Here is a 25,316-nt window from a genome sequence, read left to right as displayed (position 1 = left end):
AGCCTGATGAGGGGTAGCACGAATATATGCTGGGAATCACACCCCCAGCTCATAGTGTAGACTGAGCCTGAGTCATCGCTGGGCACTGCTAGCACCTTTATTGTCCCTGGCTCTCAAAGCACTTCCCAAAGATTGAAATGCATTATTCCTGTTTCACAGTTGGGGAAACTGAGGCCAAGTGGCCGCCCATGGCCGCACAGTATGTCAGTGGCAGAGGTGAACGTAGATTCTTGGTCTTCTGAACTCCCAACCTCCCACTCTGGTGACTGAGTCGCACTCTCTCCCACCCCTTGTAGAAATCATTTCCACAGGTTGGGTTTCTCTGTGGCCTGAGGAGAAGGCCTGCATGCAGGTGCTGTGAAACACACTCCTGCATCTGCCTGGCCTTTCTGTGCCATGGCCTTGCAGGTGTTGGAGAGCCCAAGGCAGTGGAAATTCCCCTCTCTCCCCACCCCCCAGCACAGGCTGCTGTCTCTTTGATAATCTTCCCAGGTGACGACTGTATCTTCAGTGTCTCTCAGATAGTAGGGAACTGAATTCCTTCCATCCCCCTGCTTCTCCCCACACGTGTAAGAGCGGCTCGGGCACCTGCTTAGACAGCCGTGGCAGATTAATGTGGGGCCTCGAGGCCGGCAGGCGTAGATGCCGGCAAACTCGATGTTTCATTAACTTTAATGGGAAAATCCTACAGAGTGTGTGCTTAGGCTTGGCTGGCTGCCCGCCCAGCCAGATGAAAAAGCAGATTCCTCCTCCCCCTCCTCGGACAAGGGTCAGGTCCGGAGCAGCGTGACGTTAGCCCTTGTGTCTGTGTAAGAAAAACAACACAAAATGGAGCAAGACCGGGAGCGCAATCATGGCCATAAAAATGGGGCATGACGTGAGAGCACTCTTCCTGGTGGGGGAGAGATCCCTTCACTTCTCTAGCCCAAGCGCTGACGCTGCAATTAAACAGCCCCTTAGCCCATGCCCGGTGGGCCTGAGTCAGCTGGCATGGGTCAGGCGTGGGTTTTTAAATGCAGCGTAGTCATATCCCATGTGCCTTGAGCATCAGCTGGGGGCATTGTGGAAAGCTGGAGCCTAGCTTGGCTTGCTGGCAGCCATGCTACAGCGCTATCTGCACTGTACTGTATTAGCTACCCCGTGGAGGGATTTGCTCACACATGACAGCACCCAGCAGTTAGAGCGAGGCTACCCTGTGGTGTAGTCCGTGTGTTAACTGTGTTCTTGAGCCCTGTTAAAGCTTTGGGGCAAGATTTTTCAGTGGTGCTTTTCAGCGCCTCAATTTTTGGGTGCCTAGCTTGAGAGGAGCGTGCTGAGCTCCTCTGAAAAGGAGGCCCCTTCGTAAAGGGATTTAAGTCGAGCGCCCAAAATCTTTGATTCCTTCTGTTGATTCTTGGCCTTGGATTCTAGCAGGGCTGACTCCCGGTTCAGGAACAAGGTTAAAACACCGGGGTGGTGCTGTTTGTATACTGCAAGGCCACACTGTGTGTTAAAGGTCAGGAACCAGATCTCTTGACTCTAGTCTATGGTCTACACTGTTAGGACCTGTAGTCCCCTTCCTGCCCATCCCGAGCCCCCACTTCAAGTAGTTAATGCTCAGCGTGTTGTGGCCTTCAGTTAAAATAGCACCGTTTTACAGGGTAGCCTTCAGACCATGTTCCACAAGGTCCCGTCTGGGCTGGTCCGGGAATCGTGCTAGCGACAGCTGCCTGAAATCACGGCGGCTGTTGCCTGGGTTCTGATCCCAGAGCCGGCCTGGCCAAGTTGCAGGAAGTCAGAACCAGAAGCATCTGCTCAGAGCCGGGACTCTGCTTTGTCTGCGCTTGTGTGTGATGGTTATTTTGCCTGCCATTTGTTTTCTATTTTTGTAGCGTGGGGGCATGTCAGCCCTTGCAGCTGCTGTTTCCTCCTGCAGTTTATGTTTGGAGTTGGAATTGTGAGGCCGTTTTTAATGGGGTGCCTGGGTATGTAATGTTTGTCCTACCAGCTGGTCAGTCTGTGCTGCGGGGAAGGTCTTCTGTAACCCCCAGTGAATGAGTGTCTACACAGCAATCAGTCTGTGAAGCATCCAGGGGAGCAGGGGCCTGATGTCTCTTACGAATGATAGTCATGTAGGAATACCTCGATACCAAGGCTCATAACTCTTCTTGCCATTGAGAGCAAGTTACCAATTTTTTTGCTTGGCTTTTCCCCTGGCCCTGGAGGAGCCTGTCCCTCTACCAAAGCAAATGGTGGTGGAGGATTGGAGGCAGCCAGACTGGGAGAGGTGTTGGGAAGGCTGGTAGTGAGGGCAGGGTGTGGGAGCCTGGGGGTATGTGGAGTTATTGGGTGGAGGGAGGAGCTGTGGCAGGTCAGATATGATGGTGAGCAATAAATGGAACAGTATTTGGGACAGCCCATGGAACTCTGTTTGAATGCCTCTTAATCTTTGGGGCGGTGAGCATTGATGTAAACACCAGGCGAAGCGGAGAGTTGATTCTTCTAGCAGGTTCCCCCAGCCCTGGGTGGTTGCGGAATCTGCCTGGTTGGAGGTAGCACTTCCTGCGGGTCGTGGAGGGGAAGGGCTGCCTGTCCAGAATGGGAGCTGGGACTGTACATGGCGGGCTCTGCGAACTGTCAGAGACCAAGGGGCTTAAGTGAGGCTTTGCCTTGGGCAAAGGGCGGTGGGATAGGAAAGTCTGGAGCAGAGTTATGGATGGCACAGTCAGCTGGACTCCTGAGCTTGTGAATGAATAGATGTGTGGAGAGTGCCGGGTTCTATGCTGCTGGGTGGGGGTGGGATGGCTACCAGGCGGCGTTCGGCTCCTCCTTTTAAAACCTGCCTCCTTCTGTTCCAGCCCACGACCCTCCCACAGGGCACCATCAACATGAACCAGTGCACGGATGTTGTGGATGGGGAGAGCCGGACGGGGCAGAAGTTCTCCCTGTGCATCCTGACCCCCGAGAAGGAGCACTTCATCCGAGCTGAGAACAAGGAGATCATCAGTGGGTGAGTCAAGGCCCTGGGATCTACCTTCCCGGAGGTCATGTGGGGTTCTCTGCTTAGGTTTGCAGCACAGGGGTGGCACTGGAGAACGAGAGGGCTGGACGGCTCAAGCGACTTGTGATATGGCACCTCTTGCTTTGTCTGAATCCCGCTCAATCGGGTAGTGTCTTTTGTCCTCCCACAGCTATTTCTGTGGCAGGTCTCCATCCACTTCCTAGGTGGTGGGTGTTCACAAAACCCAAGCGACCGTCGTGTTTATCCCCCTTCCACTGGAGTTCAACAGAGATGCCCAGGGGTGGAAAGCCGTGAAAACTATGCCAGCCCAAGCCTCACCCTAACATGTGCTCCTGCCAAGGTGGAGGCAAATGGATGGGGGTGGTGAAGGAAAGCTCTCATTGTTACTGCGACATGGAACACGGTGGCAAAGTCTTTCAAAGCGTCCCTCAGTGTCAGTTATTCCCCCACTTCTGCCATGGGGTGATACCACCCCTTGATGTGGCCCTTGGCTGGGAGTGAAGATGCACTGCTGCCCTCTGCTGGACGTGTGCTGGCCCAGCCCATGTTGTCTTCTGTTCCTCTCTGCTGGATTTTCCATTCTTTGAGGCCCATGCTTTAGAGAGGGGGGTCCCCAATGCATTCTTAGTGCTTTGTGTTTCATGGGCATCTGACTGTTGAAGGTACCGCTGCCACCAGTTCCAACAGTTGAGGCTCCTGAGGATTAAAATGCTTTAGTCTAAAGTCACTGGGCTCAGGGCAGGGGTAAGAGGGTGAACTTTAATGGCCTGAGAGATACAGGAGGTCAGAGCAGAAGTTCTAAAGGTCCCCGCTGGCCATAAACGCTATGAAGTTATGATGGGTGCACATCACTCATTGCACAGCCCAGTGCCCACAGGACGATTTGCAAGAGGGGTCGGTCATGCACCGTCAGAACAGAGATAAGTCCGTGATAGTAGCAGATCCCATCTCTGCGTCCAAGCTATAGTATGGTACTAAATAGGCCTCATAAACTAACCCAGCTTTGTGTCTTCCTTGTTCTTGTAAAAGCAGTGGGTCAGATGCTGCCCTCAGTTGCCTCACTGAACCCGAGGGTTGTAACCAAGGGCAGAATTTGGCCCCAGTGTGTCCTGGTTTGAGCAGCATGTGCAGTTGTGTGTAGCTGCAGGTCTACAGAAATTGCTCTGTTCCAGAATTCTGCCTTGCTCTGCACAGTACCTGCCTTTTGGCTCTGATCAGTGTCTGATACAGGATGTCGGGAGGGAAGTGAGGCCGGAACCTGCTTTGGGAAGGGGATGGATTCTGTGGTCTGAGCTCCAATCCTGCATTTTCCAGGAAGCCCGAGCGATGGCTAGGAGTGTGTGTGCAGCCCGTACCTGGGCCATCTGCCAGCATCAGTGTCAAAGTGTTTGACCATTTGGCGCTTGGTTGGCAGGGCAGCTCTGCGATGTGCATATATTTAATGATGGGTATTATGAGGGTGATAAACCTCTAATATCAGAGAGGCTCTAATTGCATTGGTGCCTCCTGAATCCAGCTGGCAGCCAAGCCCTGCCACTCTCCAGTGTGTTGCTCTCCAAGAGGCTGTGGGGCTGGGTGGAAAGCAAAGCCCACCTTTATCACTGTTGTGCTCGTTGGCATTGGAAGCCAAAACAGTCCAGCTAGCCAAGTTCAACAGTGAGCACAGGGGCTGTGCTGGCATATTGTGCGCTGCACATCTGGACCAGATGGGCATAAACACATACTCTGGGGAAGAAACTGGAAGGATTACACTGAGACTGAAAATATACTGGCAACTGCTTGCTAATGGTTGGATTTGATGATACCATGGGCTGCTTGTAATTCCCCCTTAACAGCAGACATTTATCTTCCACTGACTTTTGCCCTTTCCCACTTGGCTAGTTTTCCTCTTCTCTCTCCTCTCCTGTCCCCAGATCCCCACAGACCTCTGGCACTTGTAATAGAGCGGCGTGACTGCCCGTAGGGGACTGACTGACTGCATGAGAATCATGCATGACTTCAGCAGGGATATGATCAGTGATGGAGCATTTAAGTCCTGAAGTTGGGAGTGCACCCTTCTGGGCTCTTCTCCAGCACATTCTGAAACTCAGACATCTGCCTTTGGAAAATCAGGTCCGTTTTTAAGGTGTCTCTGGTGGTACCCCAGAATTGAGACACCCAGAATCTCTAGTTACTTTGAAAATTTTGGTCAGAGGGTTGATTTTTTTTGTGTTTCCCATTGATGTACATCTTACCTATTGACATACTGCAGGAAGGAGGCTTATGGAAGGGGAGAATTTTTAAACACACGGTAGCATTTGCAAAGTGTTTTGAAAATGGAACTGGCTCACAGCGCTTGGGAAGTGATGTCCCTGGTCTGTCTCGTCAGTGGATTGTATCTTTGTGGTAACAAATACTGGCCATTTACAAGACCAGTCAAGAAGCTGGTAGGGATGAAGTTGCGGGGGGTCAGGAAGGGACAGGAGCCTGGAAAGGGGTAGGTTAGGGAAGGATCAGCACTAAGGAGGAGGCATGTTGCTGTAGTCTGTGCTTCTTATACCGCAGTATCCTGATCTATGACCCAGCTGGCTAGTCCCCCTCATGAACATGTCATTAATAACTGCAGGACTTGGAGTAGTCGTCTTCGTCGTCAGCATCGTGGCAGATCCCAAAGGGACATCTCTATCGATGTCCTTAGGAGGTGTGGCTGAATATTCAGTTGATGTCCGTCACCGGCGATCTCACCGTACCATTGAAGCTTTTGGCGACCACATGATTGTCAGCTGTGAGCAGCAGTCCTTGCTTTGGAATTCGTTGGTCTTCCATCCTAAAAATATGCACATACCAAGCAAGCCACCAAAACCAGACTAGTGCTGATGGAGGCAGTTGAAGATATTTGGAACCAAACCCAGCATCACTGCTCTTGTCCTGATTACTTAATATACCTTCTATTCCTCTGTTATACCTGATGAAAATGACGAGAATCAAAAACCTCAATCTGTCACTCTTCAGCCTTCTTCAGTGCCCATGTTTCACTGCGGAACAACCAAGAGAGGTAGTTTAACCACGGTTTTATAGATCCGGAGCTGTGTAGCAAACTTGTTGTCATGATGTCCCCACGGATGCCATTGAAGGGTCTGAAACATGGCAACAGCTGCTAGTATATGAGTGTCCACCTCTTTCGATAGTCCTCCAACACTTCCCAAGTATTTGAGCAAGTGGCAATGTCCTGTTCGGACAGGTTAATACTGAGCTGGTTGTAATCTGGAGTTGGAGGCTGGCTGCGGGCCAGGCACTTACTGCTTTTCAATTTCAGAGCACTTCAGCATCCATTTAATATGCCCCCTGGCTTTCCTCATTTCTTCTCTTGCTTCTTAATTGCTGGATGGCTTCTCTCTCCTATTTCTATGCAGGGATTGAGAGAAGGTGGCACCTCCCATCAGAAAAGCAGCGTCACTGGGCATTCAAATCCGAGAGTCCCTTCTCTGGGTTCCCATCGCAGACTGTGCAGCTGTCTTGGAAAATGTTGGTCTGAAGACCTTCATAGCACTAAATGCAATAATCCGATTCCGTAGAATGCACCTTCAATCAGATGGAACTTGTGAGCCGTGCGGTGGCTTTCCACGGAGCCCCCTATTGCAACGTTAAAGGGAGCCCTTGTGGATAGCAAAGTTCTCCTGACCCGTGGGTCTAACGCAGAGAGAACGGAACGTGCCCGATCAGCCTTGCCACCATTTGTGTGGCTTGTTCACTGCTTGCTCTTTGCTCAGATCTGAGAGTAGAACTAAATTGATCTGTTTCAATTTCTTGATAGCATGTTTGTTTCTCATACTCTAGCACCCAGCTGCAGGGACTGACCCTGCCAGGAAATGTTTGAAGGGACCCATCCCTTAAATCAGACTTCTGTCTGATAATGTTATACCTTCTGCTGTTACAGGTGACCGCCCGAGGAAAGTCCCTGTGACTGAAAAGGATTAGAGAAATCAGGTTGGCTTTGTGAATTTGACAGCCCATGGCATAGTCTCTCTTTGCTCTTCTCTGCCCCTCCCATCCCCACTCTGTTTAGTTCCCTCTGTTGCTTCTATGTGGTGTCTCCATCCCTCATGCTTTTTCGCAGGCTGCCCACAAAGTTCTGATCAATACAATTTGTGGCAATAACATGGACGCCTGCCTGCTAGGAGATGGTGTGAGACCCGCTAAAGGTTCACATTAGGCCGCTGAATACCTAACGTCTGGGAGCAGTTCATAGTTACTGGGTTGCAGGGGATTTATTGTTAGATTTCATGGTGTTTCTATTAATTATGTTGTTTTTAAACACCCCCTCTACCCCTGAATGTTGGGTCTAATGATTCTGAACCATGCTTCCCTCTAGCAGTTCCACAGCTGGGCACCGTCTCGTCTCCAGGGAACTGTTGCCTGGCACATTTTCCCCCCGCTCCCTCCCCTCATGTTTTACTCTCTTGTGTTGTTCTTGTCATCCCAGCTGGGTAGCTCTCTCTGCTCGTCCTTTGTGGGAAGGAAAGTGGAAAAGGTTTGGTTGATTACTTTCTCCTGTAATTGGATCGCTTGCTGCCAGGCTTCCAGCAGAGCAACTGGCCTTAAGAGGAAAACTAAAATGAAATAACTCTTCTCTCCTGTGCCCGCTGCTGATGCCCAGTCGCTTAGAAACACTGAAGGTTGGGCTGCTAAATAGAGAGAATTCCTTGTATGTTTCCCCATCTTCAGGCCTGGGATGAATGCTCCCTCTCCCCTAGTGGGGTGAGACGGAAAGGGAAGCTCAGGTTTATTCTGATTGAATAGGGAGGCTGAGCCTGTACTGAGCTGCTGAGCAAGGCAACTGAGAGCCGACAGGGTCAGCTGTCTTCTCATGGTGAGACTCGAGCATGGAAGAACCATGCCAGTACAGTGCTGCACCTGGAGATCTTTCCTTGTCCCTGTTGCTGTCTCCTCTCCTGGGCTGCTTCCCTTTACCTGCTTTCCCTTTACAGGCAGTGCTCTGTACCTTCTTCATCTAGTGCTCCACCGCTAATCACTACTCTGCCCCTCCCCATTGCCAAAAGTATCCCCTCCCTCACACCCAATCCAAATCAAGCTCACGGTACTGCCAAGCCCATGCTAGAGTCACCATCCGATTCCATAGTTATAACTTCCCCTCTATGCATTGGCTCCTTCAAATGTAAGCTCCCTGGGACAGGACCCTCGCCTGGCATGTTGATGCTGTGCTAGCAGACGTTAGCAGAGAAAACGGAGCTGGTTAAGAGCAGAATTGTCATCCCAGGGGAAATATCAGAGTCTTGGAATTAGTTTTTGTTCCGTATCAGAATAGCAAGTTGAAAGAGCGAAAAGTCTCCTACTACGCAAGTTTCCAAGAAGTTCTTCAGGGTGGAAATGTTGGAACAAAAATTGTTGATGCTTTTTTCTATCGTAATGAAACAATTTGACATTATGAAACAACATTTTTGATTTTGATTCTCCGCTAGGTAAATTTAATCCAAATTGGCATTGATCCTGCCCCAGCAAACTCTGATTCTGACAAAACTGCATTTTCTGACGGGACAGGAAAGGTTTTCACATGAAAGAACTCAACCAGCTCTTTTAGCAAACAGAAGAATCCAGATTGTCTCCCCTCTTCTCTTCCTTTTCTCCCCTCCCACGGTTTGCTCTCTACACTTGCTGTGTTATATCTGGGTAGGACAAAGACCTTGTACCTTGGCATCTTGCAAGCCTCTTGGTTGTTTCCATAGCACTGGGGGCGTGCACTTTGCACACCGTAAGGAATAACTGGATCTCAGACTGGGCTTGGGATCTCTTGTTTATCTTGCGCTATGGACTCTTACGTTTCTCTCAACCCTGAGTCCTTCCTGCCCCTCCCAAACCAGGAAGCTCTGAAGGCTGCAGTCAGCCGGGAGCTGTGCTGGCAGCTTGTTTTTAGGGGCCCCCCTCCAGCTGTGGAGCTGAGATGCTGAGGAGCCTGCCTCGAATCCCCTCCCTGGCCATATGGAAGATGAGATGATATGTTGGGGATGCCAAGAATGAACAGCTGGGAGGGCAATAGTCAGCAGCGCTACCATATCCTCTCCTCTGGCAAAGTCCCAGAGGGGAAGGGGGCACAATTCTACGGATGGCCTATGTGTAAAATGATTTCTCCCTTCCCCCCTCCTGTTTTTTCCATCCCCACTTCACTGGTGCCAGGCCTTGCTCTCAAACCTTCCTCCAAAGAAACTCTGATTTCCCTGCCCCAGTGAGCTTTCTTCCTGCCAGAGGGAGCAGCCAATGGGATTTCTGTTCCCAGCACCAAATGGGGCTCCCAGTAGAGAGGGGCTGATGCTTTGATTTTTAATTAAGATTGGGACTCCCTTCCTGAGGCTGGGGAGTGACAGGAGTTTGGGAGGCTGGGATCTCTTCTTACAGGAGGAGGTGCTGATGAGTGCCCGCAAAGCCCTTGGATAAGCCAGTAGTGTCCTGTGTTTGGTGGAGTGGGAGGCTAATCAGCAGCCTTGTCTGCACTAAAACCTTGAAGCCATAATCCAGGTGGCACCATAGTTAGATGTCTGTGCTTTGTCTGCACTTGTGCTCCTGGGCTGGCTGGCAGGTCAGCGGGGAAGAACGGGGCTCTTCCTTGTTGTGGGGGAGGCGGTGGTGTTCTCACTTCTATAAACCTCTGACTGATCATGTAATGATCAGTTCGGAAGCTGAAGGAAACCGAAAGTGAGAGGCAGAGGGGAGTGAGCAGAGTGTCCCTGGGCCCGTTGTACAGCGCTCTCTCCTGCTTCACCCGCTCTGGGTCTCCAGCTAACATCTGCTCCACTGTATCCATTCTCTCCCCTGTGTGGTGATATTGACTGGATACAGGCGGGGATCTCCCCCTGAGCTCTGCTTTCCGACTCTTCCCCTGCCCTATGGCGTCATGGGACACCAGCCTCCCCCTTCCTCCCAACTCCCCTTGGGGTCTGTTTCTCCCACTTGGCTATGCCCTACGATGTAACAGACACTTTCATGCTTCCCCCAAGACTCTCCTGCTGTGCTTGGTCATGCCCTGAAGCATTGGCAAAAATGTTTTCCCCTCCCTTCTTCCCCTGATCCCTGTGCTGTGCCCAGTCACGCAGTTGTTTCTGGTATCTCCTGACTTCCCCTTTCTCCCATGCTCCACTATCCAGCTCTGCCTTCCATTACTCTACCCCACTCTGCTCCCTGCGGGTAGTGCTAAGAGACCAGCATGCTGCAAAGCAAAGTGGGGCTGGTTTCTTGTGCATCTTATTTTGAAACTCTGCATTTGCCTCCAACCATGGCATTAATCATCCCACTTGGTTTCAAGCCATGGTAGTTTTCTTTTGCAATTGCAGCACTCTGCTAAGATTCCCGTATTCAGAGAGTTGTCTTACGTCCATTGCGTGCTTCTGATATTTATTGCCTAACCAAAACCCACTTGATGTGGTTGTCCCAAAACTCGTGCGACAGCTGCGCGCACACACTCAACCCGGGGGTGGGGGGGAGGAAATTAGGTGAAGCGAAGCACGAAACATCTGGAGCAGCCATTGGATCCTGATTGCAACCAGGTTGATTGAGATGTATGGGCTGCTTATCTGGACATGACAAGAGCCAGTAAAGGAATTCACAATACAACTGACTCATGGCAAGGGCTGGCCTTTTTAATGCTGAATTTCCTTTCTGTTTGTTTTGTGGATTACTCTACAATAAAATGCAGTGGGAGCATGGAGTTAACATTTGCATTTCTGAAAGCGGAAGTCAGACAGCCCTGTCTAGCAGATACATTCCAGTAGGTTGGTCTGTGAGGTTTCCCTGATGCATCCCGGTCCTGTCCTACAGTCTCTTCTTTTCCTTCCCTTCCCTTCCCTCCCTCCCTCCCCCCATATCATTCCTATCTTTCCCCTCTCTTGAGAAGGGACTGTGCCAAATGGTTTGTGTTTTTTTCCGATGAGGCCAAACCTTCACTTGAACTAGGATGAGACCCAGCAAACTCATTTTGCCTGTGACCTCAATGCTGGTTCCTTTTGGGGTTTGCTCCGCAGCTCTATTGGAGGGGCTGTAACTCAGAACTAAGAGACAAGGGTGGCAGGTGGGGTTGTGTGGTCCTGGAATTCTGTGCTGCACTTCATGTCTTTTGAGTTGCTATGTAGCTTTGTGTGGCTGGGTCTCTTCCGCCCCACCCCAGCCCCAACCTTTGCAAAAAGAACTCTTCCTCCTCAGGCTGTGGTTACTGTCTATTGGGAAGATGCAGAACTTCTGGGTATTGTTTGCTTTGTTGTCCCTAATGAGCTCCGAGAAGTTGAGATTCTGTGCGTGCCAAGTTCCTGCTCGGAGGGAGCTTTTATGGTCAAGTTATAAACCCCTGAAAATATGGGTTAGTAATGGAAATGCTGACGCCACCCAAGCTCTGATGACATTCACTGCATTGCTGGAAGGCAGTGGAGAGGTTGCTTGCAGAGTAATATGGCTTCAGAATACAGCATCCAACCGGTAACGTGGTCAAACCCACCTATGAGCTGGAACAAGCTATCATGCTCTGCTCTTCATGGAGGGAAGAGCGGGTGAGGGAAGAATGGGTATTCTGTGGGTCCAGGAAGGGGACACTTGTATTAATTTAGATGGACTATATGGGCCCAAAGAGGCAAAGGTGTTAACATGACCAGGTCACTGTCCAACATTAAACAGTGGTTGTTTACGAGGTTCAGTATACAAGACCTCAGCCTGCTTAGTACTGTGGCAAACACATCATTGAAAATCTTTTTTTAACCTGTTATTGAAGATACAGAAAAGAAGGAAAAACAGTTAAAGCCTTTGAAATTTGGAGTATGAAGCTTTCATTTTAGCAACGTCCCTTGTTCCCTTTCCCGTTAGCTGTGGAAAGCCTTTGGAAGGAATTATTCTGACAGTCTCTTAGATGGTAAAAACTGCCCTTTTGCGGAAAGGAGAAAGGGATTTGAGCTGGGCTGGAGCTGTTGGTCTGATCCCATTTCTTAAAAGACACAAGACAAACATGCATGAGAGGAGAGAGAAGAACTGCAAGGAGAGAAAATTCAGCTTCTGTCTCTGGCGTTGACTTTCGCTTGCAATCGCACAGCACACAGTCTTCTATTCACACTGAGGCCTGGCAAACTGAGATCAGCACTGGGCTGTTTAGAGCATTGCTTTTAGCTGCCTCTTTGGTCACAGGCTGATAGCAGTATTGAAGAGTATCCAGTTGTGGCTGACTAAGCCTGACTCTTATTAGACAGAAGGCGGAAGGAGAGAGATCAGAAGAAGAAATAAGATGGGGGAGGAAAAGGACCCACAAGAGGACAGGGGCTGGAACAACCAAATCTCACATCCTGGGTAGTGGTTGGGATTTAGCCAGAGCCAGTGAAGATGGCAATGTCATCTGGGTCCCTCTCTTGGTCTGATGTGGTCAGAACATCTTTCAGGATGATGAAGATCCAGCAACAGTGGATCCCAGGGTAGCAGGAGATGGTGGGAGTGGCAGCCAGGAATGATGGTGAAGCTCACTCCTTCCTGTTCTCCTGTCTTTCAGTCAGCCGGCATCTGTGTCTTCTAATGTTTCTCCCCAAAAGCTTTTCTGTGAAGGCCCCCACTGATTGGTGGAATAGCCCATTCCCTCGTTATCTTGTCCACCAGTTAGGCCTCGTTTCCAACGCACCAATTTTGGACGCCATGACACCTTGATTTCCAGTCCTGCACTTTTCCTGTTTACCAGGCATGATCTTAACAGTCTTTGAGTTATATCAGTGGGTCTTTCCGTTTGGATTCATTCAGTCTTTGTCTCCCTGTTCTACCTATTTCCATCAGCATTTGTTTTAGGTGGTTATGAACTTTCACTGACTCCTTACAGTTGAGCTCACAATCAGAATGAATTTGTAGGCTCAGTTATTACAATGTAGAGTCACTGATTGTATAGCCGGAAGGGATCACTGTGGTCACCTGGTCTGCTCTCCTGTATAACACGGGCCCTAAAACTTCCCAGAGTTAATTCCTGTTCTAACTAGAGCCTAGATTTTCTAACTGGAGGGCGTGCCCCTTGCTTATCAGGAAGGTGCGGGTAAAACAGAACCTTCCCGCGTCCTCGCTGCTTTCCAGGAAGCAGAAGCTGGTTGAGACAGCGCCTCTCTGGAGGCAGGTGCAGCGGCAGCAGCTGGCACACAAGGGAAGCGATTACTGGCGTGGGTTGGGGGTGGGAGGATTTGGATTTGGAGAGCGAGCCTACTTCTGCAGTACCTGTTACTCCCCCCCTCTCCCCCAGCACATGCAGGGTGTGTGTGTGTGGGGGGGGGAATGCTGGGCCGGTGGCAGTGGTGCAGGGACCCGAGTCCAGGCGACGGTGGCAGCAGCAGCATGGAGGAAGCAGCTGGAGCCAGTGAGTGGAGTCAGCAGGCACAGCCCAGTAGGGATTGCAGCCCAGCTGTGGGGGAAGAGGGGCTTGCTAGGGGCCCAGGCTGGAAGAGGGGGGTGGGGGAGGGTAAAGCAATGAGGGGATGAATTCTTAGAGACTGTGATCAAGTCACTCCTTAACCAAGGACCTCCAGGTGTCCACATGTATTGGCATATATCCATGGCACCCAGTGGTATTGCGTTCTGGACTCTAAGCCGAGTTGGGGTGAAGTTGGGGGTGTTCTGTTCTATCCCCAAACCTATTTTCTGGGCTCCCCCACATCCTTTTACAATAGCAGCTAAGCATAAAGGGTTATTACACTAGGAGCTGAGAGTTCAGACAGCATCTTCCATGACCCTGAGCCCAGCCGAGAGGGGGCAAACTAAAGCAATGCAGGTCTAAAAGCCAAGTGCCTCCCTGGCCAGCCCAATGACTGGGAATCCAGAGGACACTGAGTTCTGCTGGGAGCGAGCTCTTTCCCGGGCTGTCCAGCCAGTGCCTTTCCCCTGTTGCTGCCCGTCTTGCTCCTTGGGGAGGACCTTACTGTAGTTCTCTGTTTGTTTGCAGGTGGCTGGAGATGTTGATCGTCTACCCGAGGACAAACAAGCAGAATCAGAAGAAGAAGAGGAAGGTAGAGCCACCAACCCCGCAGGTAACCCCAGGCAGCGACCCCCTGTCATTCACTATGATCCAGAGTTCTCTCCAGGGGCTGGATCCCTTGGGACTAGAGTGGAGAGCCAGGAATGGTCTGTCTCCTCACATTGGCTCTCTCCCAGGACCCCTGCTGGTCTCCAAGGACGGCTGGGAACATCTGTCTTGTTAGCCCAGTTGAGATGAGAAATGGGCTTCTGGCCCTTTAAAACGCTCCTGTTCCTGGGTGTGCAGAGCGGTAAAATGGAGGAGCCAGTGCAGCAACGATGGTGTGAATTAATTTCCGGATGTCACTTTCCGAGCTCACTGCTCCTCCCCCAGTTTCGAAGATGAAAGTGCTGTATTAGTGCTCATTAGCCTGGCTCTAAAACTCCCCGTAGCAGCCAGTGCTACAGCAGCTGCATTAAACCCCTGATCGTCCCCCTCCCCATCTGGTTTCTCAGATCTGGCTGAGTTACTTTCCCAGAAAGCAAGAAGGATGCATCTTTCCTGCTTTTTCCCTTTCCTCCCAGGCCTGGTTCCCTCTGTGCGTGCTGGTTGAATCGCAAGGGGATGTGCAGGGTTGTATATCTGAGAATGGTCTACAGCCAGGAGTAGGGCTGGAAGTGCTTGGGTTTAGGTAGGTGCATAAGGAAGAAGGTGTGGCATGGTGGGAAGCTCGCCACTTCTCCAGCTACCTTCTCTAACACACAGGCCAGCCCCACAGACAATTACAAAGCTTTGAACAGTATCTTTTGGGCTTGGGGGCATGTGTGCAGAGGGGGAGGGAGGATGGGAAGAGGAGGAAGCGATCCTGGATGTTCACAGCCCTCACAGGGTCCGGGAAGAAATTCCACAGGGCTTCAGTTTCCCTGCATGAGATGACCCTGGAGATAACTAGAATGAAAGGAAAATAATGAAGGCCAGGGCTGAGCTGGGAGTTTTGGGGGCTGGAGCTGTGCTCTCCAGGGACCCAGCGACAGCTCTGTGCTTGCTTTGACTATAAATGGTAAAAGCTGGGGCTGCCCATGACCCACTCATTCCTGCCCGTGTCTCCCAAATGGACGGAGTCTGGGAGAAACCCACAGGTTCGGAATCCCACCCCTCGGCTGGAATAATCTCTCTGGGGCTGCAAACAGCCTTGGCTCATGTGAGTGTGTGTCCTGGAGCTGCTGGCCAGCAGGGCAGAGGTGGTTGGACTGGAGGAATTCACCCAGCAGGCCTGGGCACTCACAGATGGTTACCTGTGAGCCATTTGTTTTCTCCTGGGATTCCCATATAAGGGTCAGATCTGGGCACCTGAGGAGAGTGGGGTGTGGCTTGACATGGAACACCTGTGGATTGCCCCCAGCAGCCAGGAGTGGGAGGCAGCAGAGCTCTGGCTTCCTCAGGTCCCACCCTAGGCCCTCTGAGGGGTACAGGGTGGGAGGAAGAAGGGGAAGGGGATCAGCTCTTTACATAGATGATCTGTGGCCAGTTCTTCCCCTCTGCCTCCCTTCTGGAAGACGCTCCTACATCTGATGCTGGGTCATCTGAGCAGCCCCCTGGGGTGTGGTGAGGACTTGGAACTGGCCCCAGGAAACCTTGTGGGGAAATGTTGGCTCCTGAGTGCCACGGATGTGGTGATGCTATGCTGACAGCCGTTCTGTCCTGGGGGCTTTCCCCTCTCCCGTCATCAGTGAGAACCACCAGCTCAACAGAGATGCTGACCTCTAACCTCCCAGCCGTGAACCCAACCCCAGACCCCTTTGTGGGGACTTGAACTGGAAGCATTGATGCCCCAGTGTGTTGCTTTCAGGGCATTCTGGGAAATCGCATCTGGTTGTGCAGGGACTGTGGCCCAGAAGCTCCCTGCACATTGGGGGCTGGGGGGAAGAAAGGGAATGGTGTTGACTGAGGAAACGTTACCCAGCATAAACCCAGCTCCCAGAGCTGCCTGCTTTTGAGAGGGGGAAAAATGCAGCCAGAATAACATCATTTTGGGTTACGTTTCATCACCATGGCAACTGCTTGGAAACTGTACAGGATCTGAGCTCCTGAGCACCAAATAAGGCAAGTGGCTCTGGAGAGGATGCACCCTGCCCACGCGGAGGCGGTGCAGAAGCCCCGGCTCCCTGGAGGACTGAGCCTGGCTGCCCAGGTGTCCCCAAGGATGGGGCGTGTGGGGGCCCAGTGGGGCACAACCTTGTGTCTCGCTGCCTTAGGCACAAGCTCAGGGGCTTAGTGTGGGAATAGAGAATACCTCTATCACCTGCAGCAAAATGCCAAAGCACAGACCCTCCTGCCTGGATGCCAGCACTGGGTGTGTAGTCCAGGCCAGGTCCCCTGATGGGGCCAGGTTTGTACTTCAGCTGCCTCTGTACTGAGAGCTCACGGTGGATGAGCTCATTTTTTCTATTTATTTCTCTGCTTCAGCTCCCTGGCCCTTGGCTGCTCTCGGAGGTCTTCCCCCAGGCCTCCATGGAATCCTGATGGCCGTCACAGTTGTCCTCTGTTAGCTGGTCTCTTCCTCTCCTCTTAGGTTTCATGGAGGAAGGCTGTGTCATGCCTCTCCAGCACCCCACTTATCCCTTTGCAGGAGCTCTCAGTGCCCTGAGAATGATCCTCTTGTCTCTCTTCTAACTCTGCTCCATCAGAGCTGGTGTAATGCTTCCCCTTACTACCTCCCACCCCGCTGCTCTCCACAACAGCCTTTCTTTCTTGAAGGCAGTGAGGTATTGAGCTTGTGTATTTCTGTCCACTCTTATGCCATGTCCTAGTATGTGAAGGTAACTGCCCAGAAAACAGTGCCGCATGCCACTCAGGGGGTTGGGCTCGGAGGGTGGCACAGAGGTTAATACCCACAATTCAACAGCATCACTCGTACTCCATTCAAGCCAGGCCCCCCAGCAGTAAGATCACTTGGGGCACTTTGCTCTTAGATCAGCTGAATAAGGGCTCCATCCTGCGTGGTGCTGAGCTCCTCCCCGTCACCGAGAATGGGAGTCCAGGACGTTGTCCAGATTGGCCCTTGAAGGGTTTAGTAGGAATAAATAGACACAGCAAGACCAATTAATAAACCTCTCCCACCCTTCATCTTGCAAATCTCTCCACGTTCCTTAAGCAGCCCTGGTGCTGCCGCAGCCCTTGTCTCTGCTTGAATTGAGCACAGAGGTCGTCTTGGGTTTCCACTCCATGGCGTGTCTTAACTGGAAGGCAGCATTGTAACAAAGGGCCAGCACCCATGGGGCTGAGACTGGCAACTCAGCAAACAAGAATCTTCTCCTTCCTCACCCCAGACCTTCCCCCAAATCTTTAGAAAGGAGCATGGAATCTATTTATGGTGTAACTTCCACTTTCCAGACAGCCCTTTGCCCTGCTGGGTCCTAGACAGAAGCAGCTGCCACCCCAGAACTCTCTCCATTCCCTCAGACTTCCAGCTCCTGCTCTTTGATGGTGGTGGCTCAGCTGGGTTGGACAGCTCAGAGGAGCATCTGAATTCCTGAACGCTTCTTTGAAGTCAGCATCTGAGTTGGCACTGTCCTAGAGTTGAGTGCATTTGGCCTAGGCCCGCGTCTGTCCCAAACCTTTGAGGGATGTCTGTAAGGAATTCAACAAGCACTGTCTGAGACTGTCCCATACCTCTGTCTGCTCCTTAAATGTACTATCCGGCTGACAGGGGGACAGTGCCCAGCTCGAAGGCCAGAGGTGGCCTGTTGAGTGCTAGCGCTTGGGACTATCAGCTGTCATAGGAACATAGGAAAGTGGATCAGATATGAGTACCCTCTAGTCCAGTGTGTCTTAACAGTGGCCAGCTTCAGAGGGAAGGTATGAAAACCCTGCATAGCAGCACGAGCAATGTTGCTTAACGGCGGGCTCCTGCCACGGGGGAACTCAGACCACATGTGGCTTCTCTGAACCTTTCCCTAAGGGGACGAGCACAGGGCCCGTATTTGGGTTGGAGATGCCTCTTAAAATTTTTATTCTAAAAAATGTATGGAAATGTGCAGCCCATAGGCTCAGGCCAGCTGCCTGCATGGCCTCTTTGTACTGGAACATTTGTGGGCCCTGTGTCATGGATCCACAGGACTGGTGCTATGACCCCAGCTTTGGAGCAGTCTCAAGGAGCACCCCTTCAGTGAACCAGACCCCTTAGGGGTCTCACTCTTCTTCCTGGGCAAGCCACATGGCTTCACCGCCTCCTTAGGCTGGGCCTCTGGTCCTTCAGCCCTCCTGCTTCACACCGTGAGCTCCGTTCAGTGAGTCCAACTGAGGCAGACCCCTGAGGGAAACTTGTACAATCTTAGGAGCAATGCACCTCCGCCGTCCGCATCTGTAGCAACACTCAGCCGGCGTTGTGAGGCAGTTTATTTGTCACCTGGAACAGAGCATAGGAAGACCTTGGTTAGCACAGAGAAAAGAAATACTTGTGGCACCTTAGAGACTAACAAATTTATTAGAGCATAAGCTTTCCTGGGCTACAGCCCACTTCATCTATGTCTATGCATCCGATGAAGTGAGCTGTAGCCCACGAAAGCTTATGCTCTAATAAATTTGTTAGTCTCTAAGGTGCCACAAGTACTCCTGTTCTTTTTGCGGATACAGACTACAGACTAACACAGCTGCTACTCTGAAAAGAGAAAAGAAAGTTAGTGTAGTCCATCCTGGTCAGCACACAGCCCAAAGCCTTGTCCCTCTGACCTCCCTTTGCCTCAGTCCAGATGTGTCCCCAGCCGACTGCTTCCTGCAGCCAAATTAACTTCCACCTCACACCCCTCCCCCTGTTGTTCCTGAGCTGGGGAGATGTGGCTTAGTGGGCTGTGGAGAGGCAGGGAAGTCCATATCTCTGTGGGTCATTGGTTGCTAGGTGTCCATGTACGGGCAATTGGATTTGCCATTGTCTATTCAAGAGCTCCATTAATATGGGGCCCAAGCCCCAGACAGCTAGGTGCCTTTCACACCTGTGCTTTATGCTGCCCAGAGAGCAAACAGACCTCCCCTCCCCCCCAAACTAGGTAACTCTGCAGCACATAGGGGACATCGAGGCACACGCAGGCTTCATAAAAATATTACAGAAGATTCCCACTTAGTCACATCCTGTACGGTATTCTGCTCTACAGAAGAGCAAACCAGTTGCTGTGCAGCAGATGCTTAAAGCTGGGTCACTGGGTGATGCAGGCGAAACCTCAAAGCCAGGAAGCTCAATGAGGAAACTGGGAGCTTTCCATCATAATCAAGGGCTGGAATGGAAGGCAGGAAACTCCATGTGTATCTGTTGCTACAGAGATTTTGTTTGCCAGAACAGCTCCGGCAGGATAGCGTTAAGCACCAGCCAGAGTGGGACTTTTTATCTTTACCTTCACGCATTCCGCACCAACTCTACCCGCTTCCCCATCTGCTTTCCTCCTTGTGTCAAATACAAAGCAGCTACAGCTTCCAATTCTCTTTCTCCTTCTCCCCAAAGCAGCCTGGAAATGAACTGATCCCAGCCTCACGCTCCGGCCATGCAGCACCAGAGTGGTTCAAGCCACCATGCCAGAAGCTGTCACCACAAAGTCGGTGCAGCTTGTTAAAGGGGATGGAGAGACAGTTACCAGAAAAGAAAGGGCTTCTATTGAACTTGGCTGCCTGTCAGGCCTCTCTCCTTCTGCAGGAAAAGAGCCTTTTGAAAACAAAAAAATACCCCTAATCCAGCAGCAAATATTGTCTGCAGCAGCACTGGCTGCTGTGATCACTTTCATGATCTGTTTTCCTTTTACCTGCAAACACTTCTGGGTGGCTGGGAAACATCATTGATTTTTAAGCTGGAAGGGACCACTGTGATGATCTAGTCTGGCCTCCTGCATAGCACAGGCCATAGGAATTTAGCTCTGGTCTTCTCACACCAGCTGCTGCTGGCCTTGGAGTAAAGTGGCATGAGCCCTTCCATGGAAAACTGGTTTTCAGCTCTTGTTCTCATGGCTTCATCTAATTGTAAAAATGTAAAAAGTCTCATCTCCGCTCTTCCCCAGCTAGAAACCATATCAAGTCAGGGGTCAGTGCATGGCGCTGTTAAATATAGTGTTTTTTCTTAGCATGTGAGCACTTTTTTAATCTTGGAAGGAAATGCAGGCAAGTGGCTAGTTTTCTGCTGTTTTTCTGGGGGTGACGAGCAGCAAGGGACCTTGCTCTCTGCTTTAATGTCTCTAACTGGAGTCAGTTCTTGGTGCAGAATTGCTCCCTGGAAACGAGGACATTGGTATTTGGGCAGAGATCCCTGAAAGAAGGGATTGGGCTCCGTGCTATTTGTTGTCACCACTGTTCCAAGACTTCTGTTTCTGTGCTGCGCTGATTTCAGCTCCCACTGAAAGCTGGTCTCCAAGGCCCAGGCATCTGCTACAACTCAGCGAAGGGGTGACATTATAATACAAAATTTAAACAGCTAAAGAAACGGAAAGAAGCCATCTTGCCTACTTGCCTGGGCAGTGCTGCTTTGCTCCGCTGTGTCCTTCTCAATCTCTCTCTCTCTCTCTGGATATATATGTGTGTACGTATTCATTAATACACATAGATGGACTAAAGTTTCAAAGGAGATTAGTAACTTTGGGTGCCCAGTTGGAGACATCTTAAAGGACCTTCAGAAGATGGTTAAATATTTACTCTCCGAAAAGAACCTATTAAAATATCTCCGGGGAGGTGTCTAAAAATTGAGGCAGTTGCTAGTCATCCTTGAAAATGTGGGCATATGCGTGTATTGGTGTATTTATAATATATTCGTGTGAGAGCAGAGACCAGATTCTTTTCTATATATAAAATCACCAGAGCATCTAAGGGCCTGAGCCTACAAACACATATTTCTTCTTAATAACACACACAATCCTGTTGACTTCAGTGGGATAACTCTCAGCAGCAAGCACTGTGCTTGGGGAGCCAGTGAGTTTATAGGTTTACAGCCCATTGTGCCTAATACAATAGTTAAGATTCACCTTGATTTGCCCATCCTGTGTCAAGTGGTCAAGAGACATTGCGAAGGGCTGTCACAATTTTTTTAAATATTATTTCTGGCTGTGGTTAATTTATCATTGGTTTGTTCTGACAAGTACTCAGGGACTCTAAGAAAAATTCTAAAAAATTCCCTAATTAATAGAATTGCACTTTACGCCAGTTGTGAACATCTCCATCCCTTCTCATGCATTAACCTGTCCTTTCTTCATCACGAACTAAGTCAGTGGACTGGGCTTCCTGTTGCGAGGATACTGAGTAAAATGGCAGCTGTTGCTGATTTATGTTAGGGCCAGTCATACTTGGAGATGCATTTAAAATAACTGGTATTTCCTAAATTGTATTTTAAATTGTGTTAAATATCTCTTCTCTTTTTAAAGTAAATGTCCATTTAGCCAAGGCATTCCATTTTTTCTTTATTTGTGGTTCGTTGCAAAGCAGACCAGATAAATGATTAATTCAGCTGTTGAACAATAGGGAATGAATTTCTCTAGGTTTAATTCTTTTTTGAAGCCATTGCACAAAAATGTTTTCTGATGTGAGCAAATTCAGTTTATTGGCTGGCAAATGAAAGCAGAGGAGAGAGGCGTAGGGGTCACGGGACCTATGTTAAGGGCAGCGGGAGTTTAAGAGCCGGACTGTCAGTGGCAGGAGGCTGAGGGAAATAAGAGTGTGTATGTGTGTACACAGCGGGAAGGGGATTTGCTTTAGAGAGTGTGTGTGTGTGTGTGTGTGTGTGTGTGTGGATGTGTGTACACATAGAGGGAAAGAGAGTTGGTTTCTTGGCTGGAGGCAGAAGGCTAGGGTAGGGATTGGGGGGGATATCAGATTGATAGATATAGGAGGGCAGAAGGCCTTGAAGTGAAAAACAAAATGGAAGACGTCTTGGCCCTATGTAGGATTGCTGTGACTGGGGCGATTCCAGTATACCTCCTAAATAACAGCTCCTCTGTTTCCAAAATGAAAGGCCCTGGACAGAATTTCCTGTCTAACTGCAAGTACTGAATTCAGTTCCCAGAGGTTAGGGAGGCTCCAGGGCCTCGGCTCAGGTGAAGAGAGTGGCTTTGTTACCTCTTTCTTTTTAAGCTCTCGGGAGATTGTCCCCTTGCTCAGTGTTCAGTGCATGTTTTTAAACATGATCGCGAAAGGGGATGGAGCTGAGTGGGAAGGTTCTGGGCCCACACAGGGTCTATCTAATGGCAACCCCACAGAAACCATCTAAATGTTGAGGTCCTAGGCAGAATGCTGCCTTTACAGAAAAAAGTTTTGCTTATGATGTAACAGGAGAAAAATCCATGTGAGAGACTGGCGCATGGAGGGGGTTCCAGAGTGACGCTGTCAGCCAGCAAGGGGGCTGCATCAGAGGGACAGAAATTCTTATTCCCTTTGCTATAACTTTGAGCCATAAACGATAAATCAATCTGCTGACGTGGGCTGGGCCAGGTTATCAGGTGGACCAGGCAGAAGAGGGAGGGAACAACCGCAAGGTCAAGAAGCTAAGCTTCAGGTGTTAATAAACATCGCTTCACGCCTCTTCAGCGCTCATTCAGTAATAACTGCGTCCCTGCTGTGCTTGTCAATACATCAGTCAAAGCCCTACACCTCCTGTGCTGCAGCGACAGCATGCAGGTGAGAAGGGCTCAGATGTGCCCCGCTGCTGACAGTCAGAAGCCCTTCCGCATACTGACTTAGCCCACATGCCACCAGCCGGGGGTTCTGTGGCTTGTTGGTAGAAATGGACAGCACCTTGCAAAAGTGAAGGTGAGGAGCTGCTGTTTAAAAATGGGTATAGACCAGAGGAAAAAGGCATGTGACATTTCCACCTGCAGCCCTGTCTCCGGGCTCCCAGGCAGTAATGCTGGGAAGCCCCTAATCTCTCTCTCAGCAGGAAGTGCGGCTTGGGGCTGGTAGCCTGGCAGGAAATAGCTGGAAAACCAGGCTAGAGGGTGGGACTTGTGTTAGCTGAAAAATAACCCCTGTTCTAACTGTAAAATATACTCAAGTGGGGGGATGGGTGCAACTCAGGTGTTCCTCCCACCCCCTTAATGTATTATCTGCTTTCTAGTCACATAAAGCCCTTCTTTGTCTAAACCGGAGGAGCCCCGGGAGGTAGACTGTGCTCGTTGTTTCTAGCCAGGGAATTTGTCAGGTAATAGTCGCCTTCTTGCAAATGGAACCTTGTTGAAATGTGACTCGGTGGGCTCTAGAAGTCCTGTCTCTAAGAAGGTCTTCTGGGCAGAAGTTCAACGCACATGGAGCCTTGGCTCAAGGCCATTCTCCACATCCACTGTTGATGGACTGGGCGAGGGCAGCTTTGCCAAATTGTAGGCACGTTTGTCTGAGAGCTCTCGCTCTTGGCCATGCTTCCCAAGATCCAGGGCCTGGCTGGGCTTCAAAGCCTCCCCTCTTGGCGAGATTCACTTCTCTCTCAGGTGCTGACAGTTTGTGAAACGTTGCTTTGAGGGGAAAGCCACGCTCAAGGCCGAAGAATGCAGAGTTCGATGCGGCTTTCCACTTGAAGTGGTGTCCAGGGCCAGCTGTTCCCTGCCATCCCAATGGAAATGATTTGCAGCTGAAGTTGATCTTTCCAGTTCTCAGAAGATGAGAGAGAGAGAGGTGGCATGGGGGGTAGATGTGTACGTTTCTTGGATGTGAGGATGCTTCAGAGTAAACGTTTGTGGTGGGGTCAAAGCAGGTAGCCCATATGTTAAATGTCACAGAATATAAATCCATCGAGGGTTTTTAGAATGCATGTTCAATGCCCTGGTTGGCCAGAATATCCCATCTCCACCTTCTGCCTCAGAGGTGGTTGCATTGCTGGATTTCTGTGCGTGTAGTTGTGATCCTCGGGGAAGAAAGTGTTTTTATAATAATAATCTTGTAAGATCCTCCACCAACAACGAGAGATCTTAGACATCTCCTGCCATGTAAGTGTTTATAATACCTATTGGGCTGTACTGAGGTGGTTCTGTGGCAAGCGATAGCACTGACCTTTCACAAGCATTCTTGTCCTTGATTGGGTCAAAATGAAGTGAGTTGGCTAGGCCTCAGTAGCCCCTCCAGGAAGCCGATCCCCATAGATTAGAGAAAGATCACGCTGAAACAGAATCCATCTCAAATGCGTGTGCTGTGCTCATTGGTCTGGTGACAGCATACCTCAGATGCACCAGACCTATAGCACGCCTACTTGGGAAAGGGCCAGCAGCAGGCATCACAGTCCGGGGTGGCGTGTGTTGGCTGAGCTTTAGGGCTCGGTTAATTCATGGTTTCATGAGCGCGAACTTTACACAAATGAACATTAAAAGCTCTGGTATTGTGCTGCGTCCTGTCTGCCGAGCTGGGAGGGGCAGTTCCTCCTGGAAAACAAAGCACAGCACAGCAAAGGGGCCCCTACCATGTATATCTGCCTCGTCTCAGGGTCAGTAGGCTTCCTTCATTTGTGAGCTTACCTTTGCTCTGGTTCTTTCTCCAGCTGGACGGAGAGGGAGATATGGGCCATTTTTGGATCCCTCCCTCGGAAGAGCATATTAAAGACATTTCCTTTTTCTTTGTAAGAGCGGTGCTTAGCTGCCTTGCTTAAGGAAGCCCTGAATTAGCCTGTCCCATTTGGGAGAAGCACTTAGACCTGCCAGCATTTGAAATATATAAATCAGATCATTCAGGGAAGGGAAATACACACACCCCTTTGTAAGTGCATTGAAATGCCATGTGGTCTACGAGCTTGAGGTAACGTGGTCCATGTGTCTCCAGATAAGGACTTACCTGCCTATGGTAAATCGGGATGACTGGCGTTAGGACGTAGAGAACGTGCAGTGATACCGAGTGTCTTTCCTGTTCTCTTCAGGAACCTGGCCCCGCTAAGGTGGCTGTGACCAGTAGCAACATTCCTAATGCAGAGAAGGTCCCCACTACCAAGTCCACACTCTGGCAAGAAGAAATGAGGGGCAAAGATCAACCGGATGGGAGCAGTAGCATCAGCCCAGCCCAGAGCCCCATACAGAGCCAGGCCATGCTTGCCAGCTCCATGAAGGAACCTATGTTGGAAAGTAAAGAAGGTAAGGACCAGAGGGATGCTGGCTCTGGTTTCTGTTCTCCTCTACCCTCGCAGCATTCGATACCTGATTGGGGGGAGCTTTCTTCTTCACCCTGAGGTTGTGCTGTGTAGTGACTGGAGCAGGGTCTGGGAGATGAAACTCCTATGGCTTGATGCTCAGAAACTGCTGAGTACCTGCAACTTCAGGAAGTCCATGGGAGCAGTGAGCAATGTCACTTCCTGGCTCTGCCACAGCCCCAAGAGATTGTTGGTCAAATCACCCCAAACGCTTCTGTGCGTTAACTTACCCCTCTGAAAGGTGGATCTAA

General features: G+C 50.4%; 1 protein-coding gene across 7 annotated transcripts in view; it reads left to right on the top strand.

Annotated features, from left to right (window-relative positions):
- The window catches only part of LOC102941049 (myosin phosphatase Rho interacting protein), a 171,835-nt gene that overhangs the window by 82,436 nt on the left and 64,083 nt on the right, over nt 1–25,316 (top strand). For all 7 annotated transcript variants that reach the window (XM_043523615.1, XM_037910287.2, XM_043523617.1 and 4 more), the window contains exons 4-6: nt 2,838–2,989; nt 13,932–14,016; nt 24,799–25,009. In XM_043523615.1, coding sequence (XP_043379550.1) covers nt 2,838–2,989; nt 13,932–14,016; nt 24,799–25,009 — 448 coding nt within the window. The remainder of the gene's footprint in view (nt 1–2,837; nt 2,990–13,931; nt 14,017–24,798; nt 25,010–25,316) is intronic.

The sequence above is a fragment of the Chelonia mydas genome, chromosome 10 (assembly GCF_015237465.2).
Source record: "Chelonia mydas isolate rCheMyd1 chromosome 10, rCheMyd1.pri.v2, whole genome shotgun sequence".
Lineage (NCBI taxonomy): Eukaryota > Metazoa > Chordata > Testudines > Cheloniidae > Chelonia > Chelonia mydas.
This window is presented reverse-complemented; position numbering and strand designations above follow the sequence as displayed.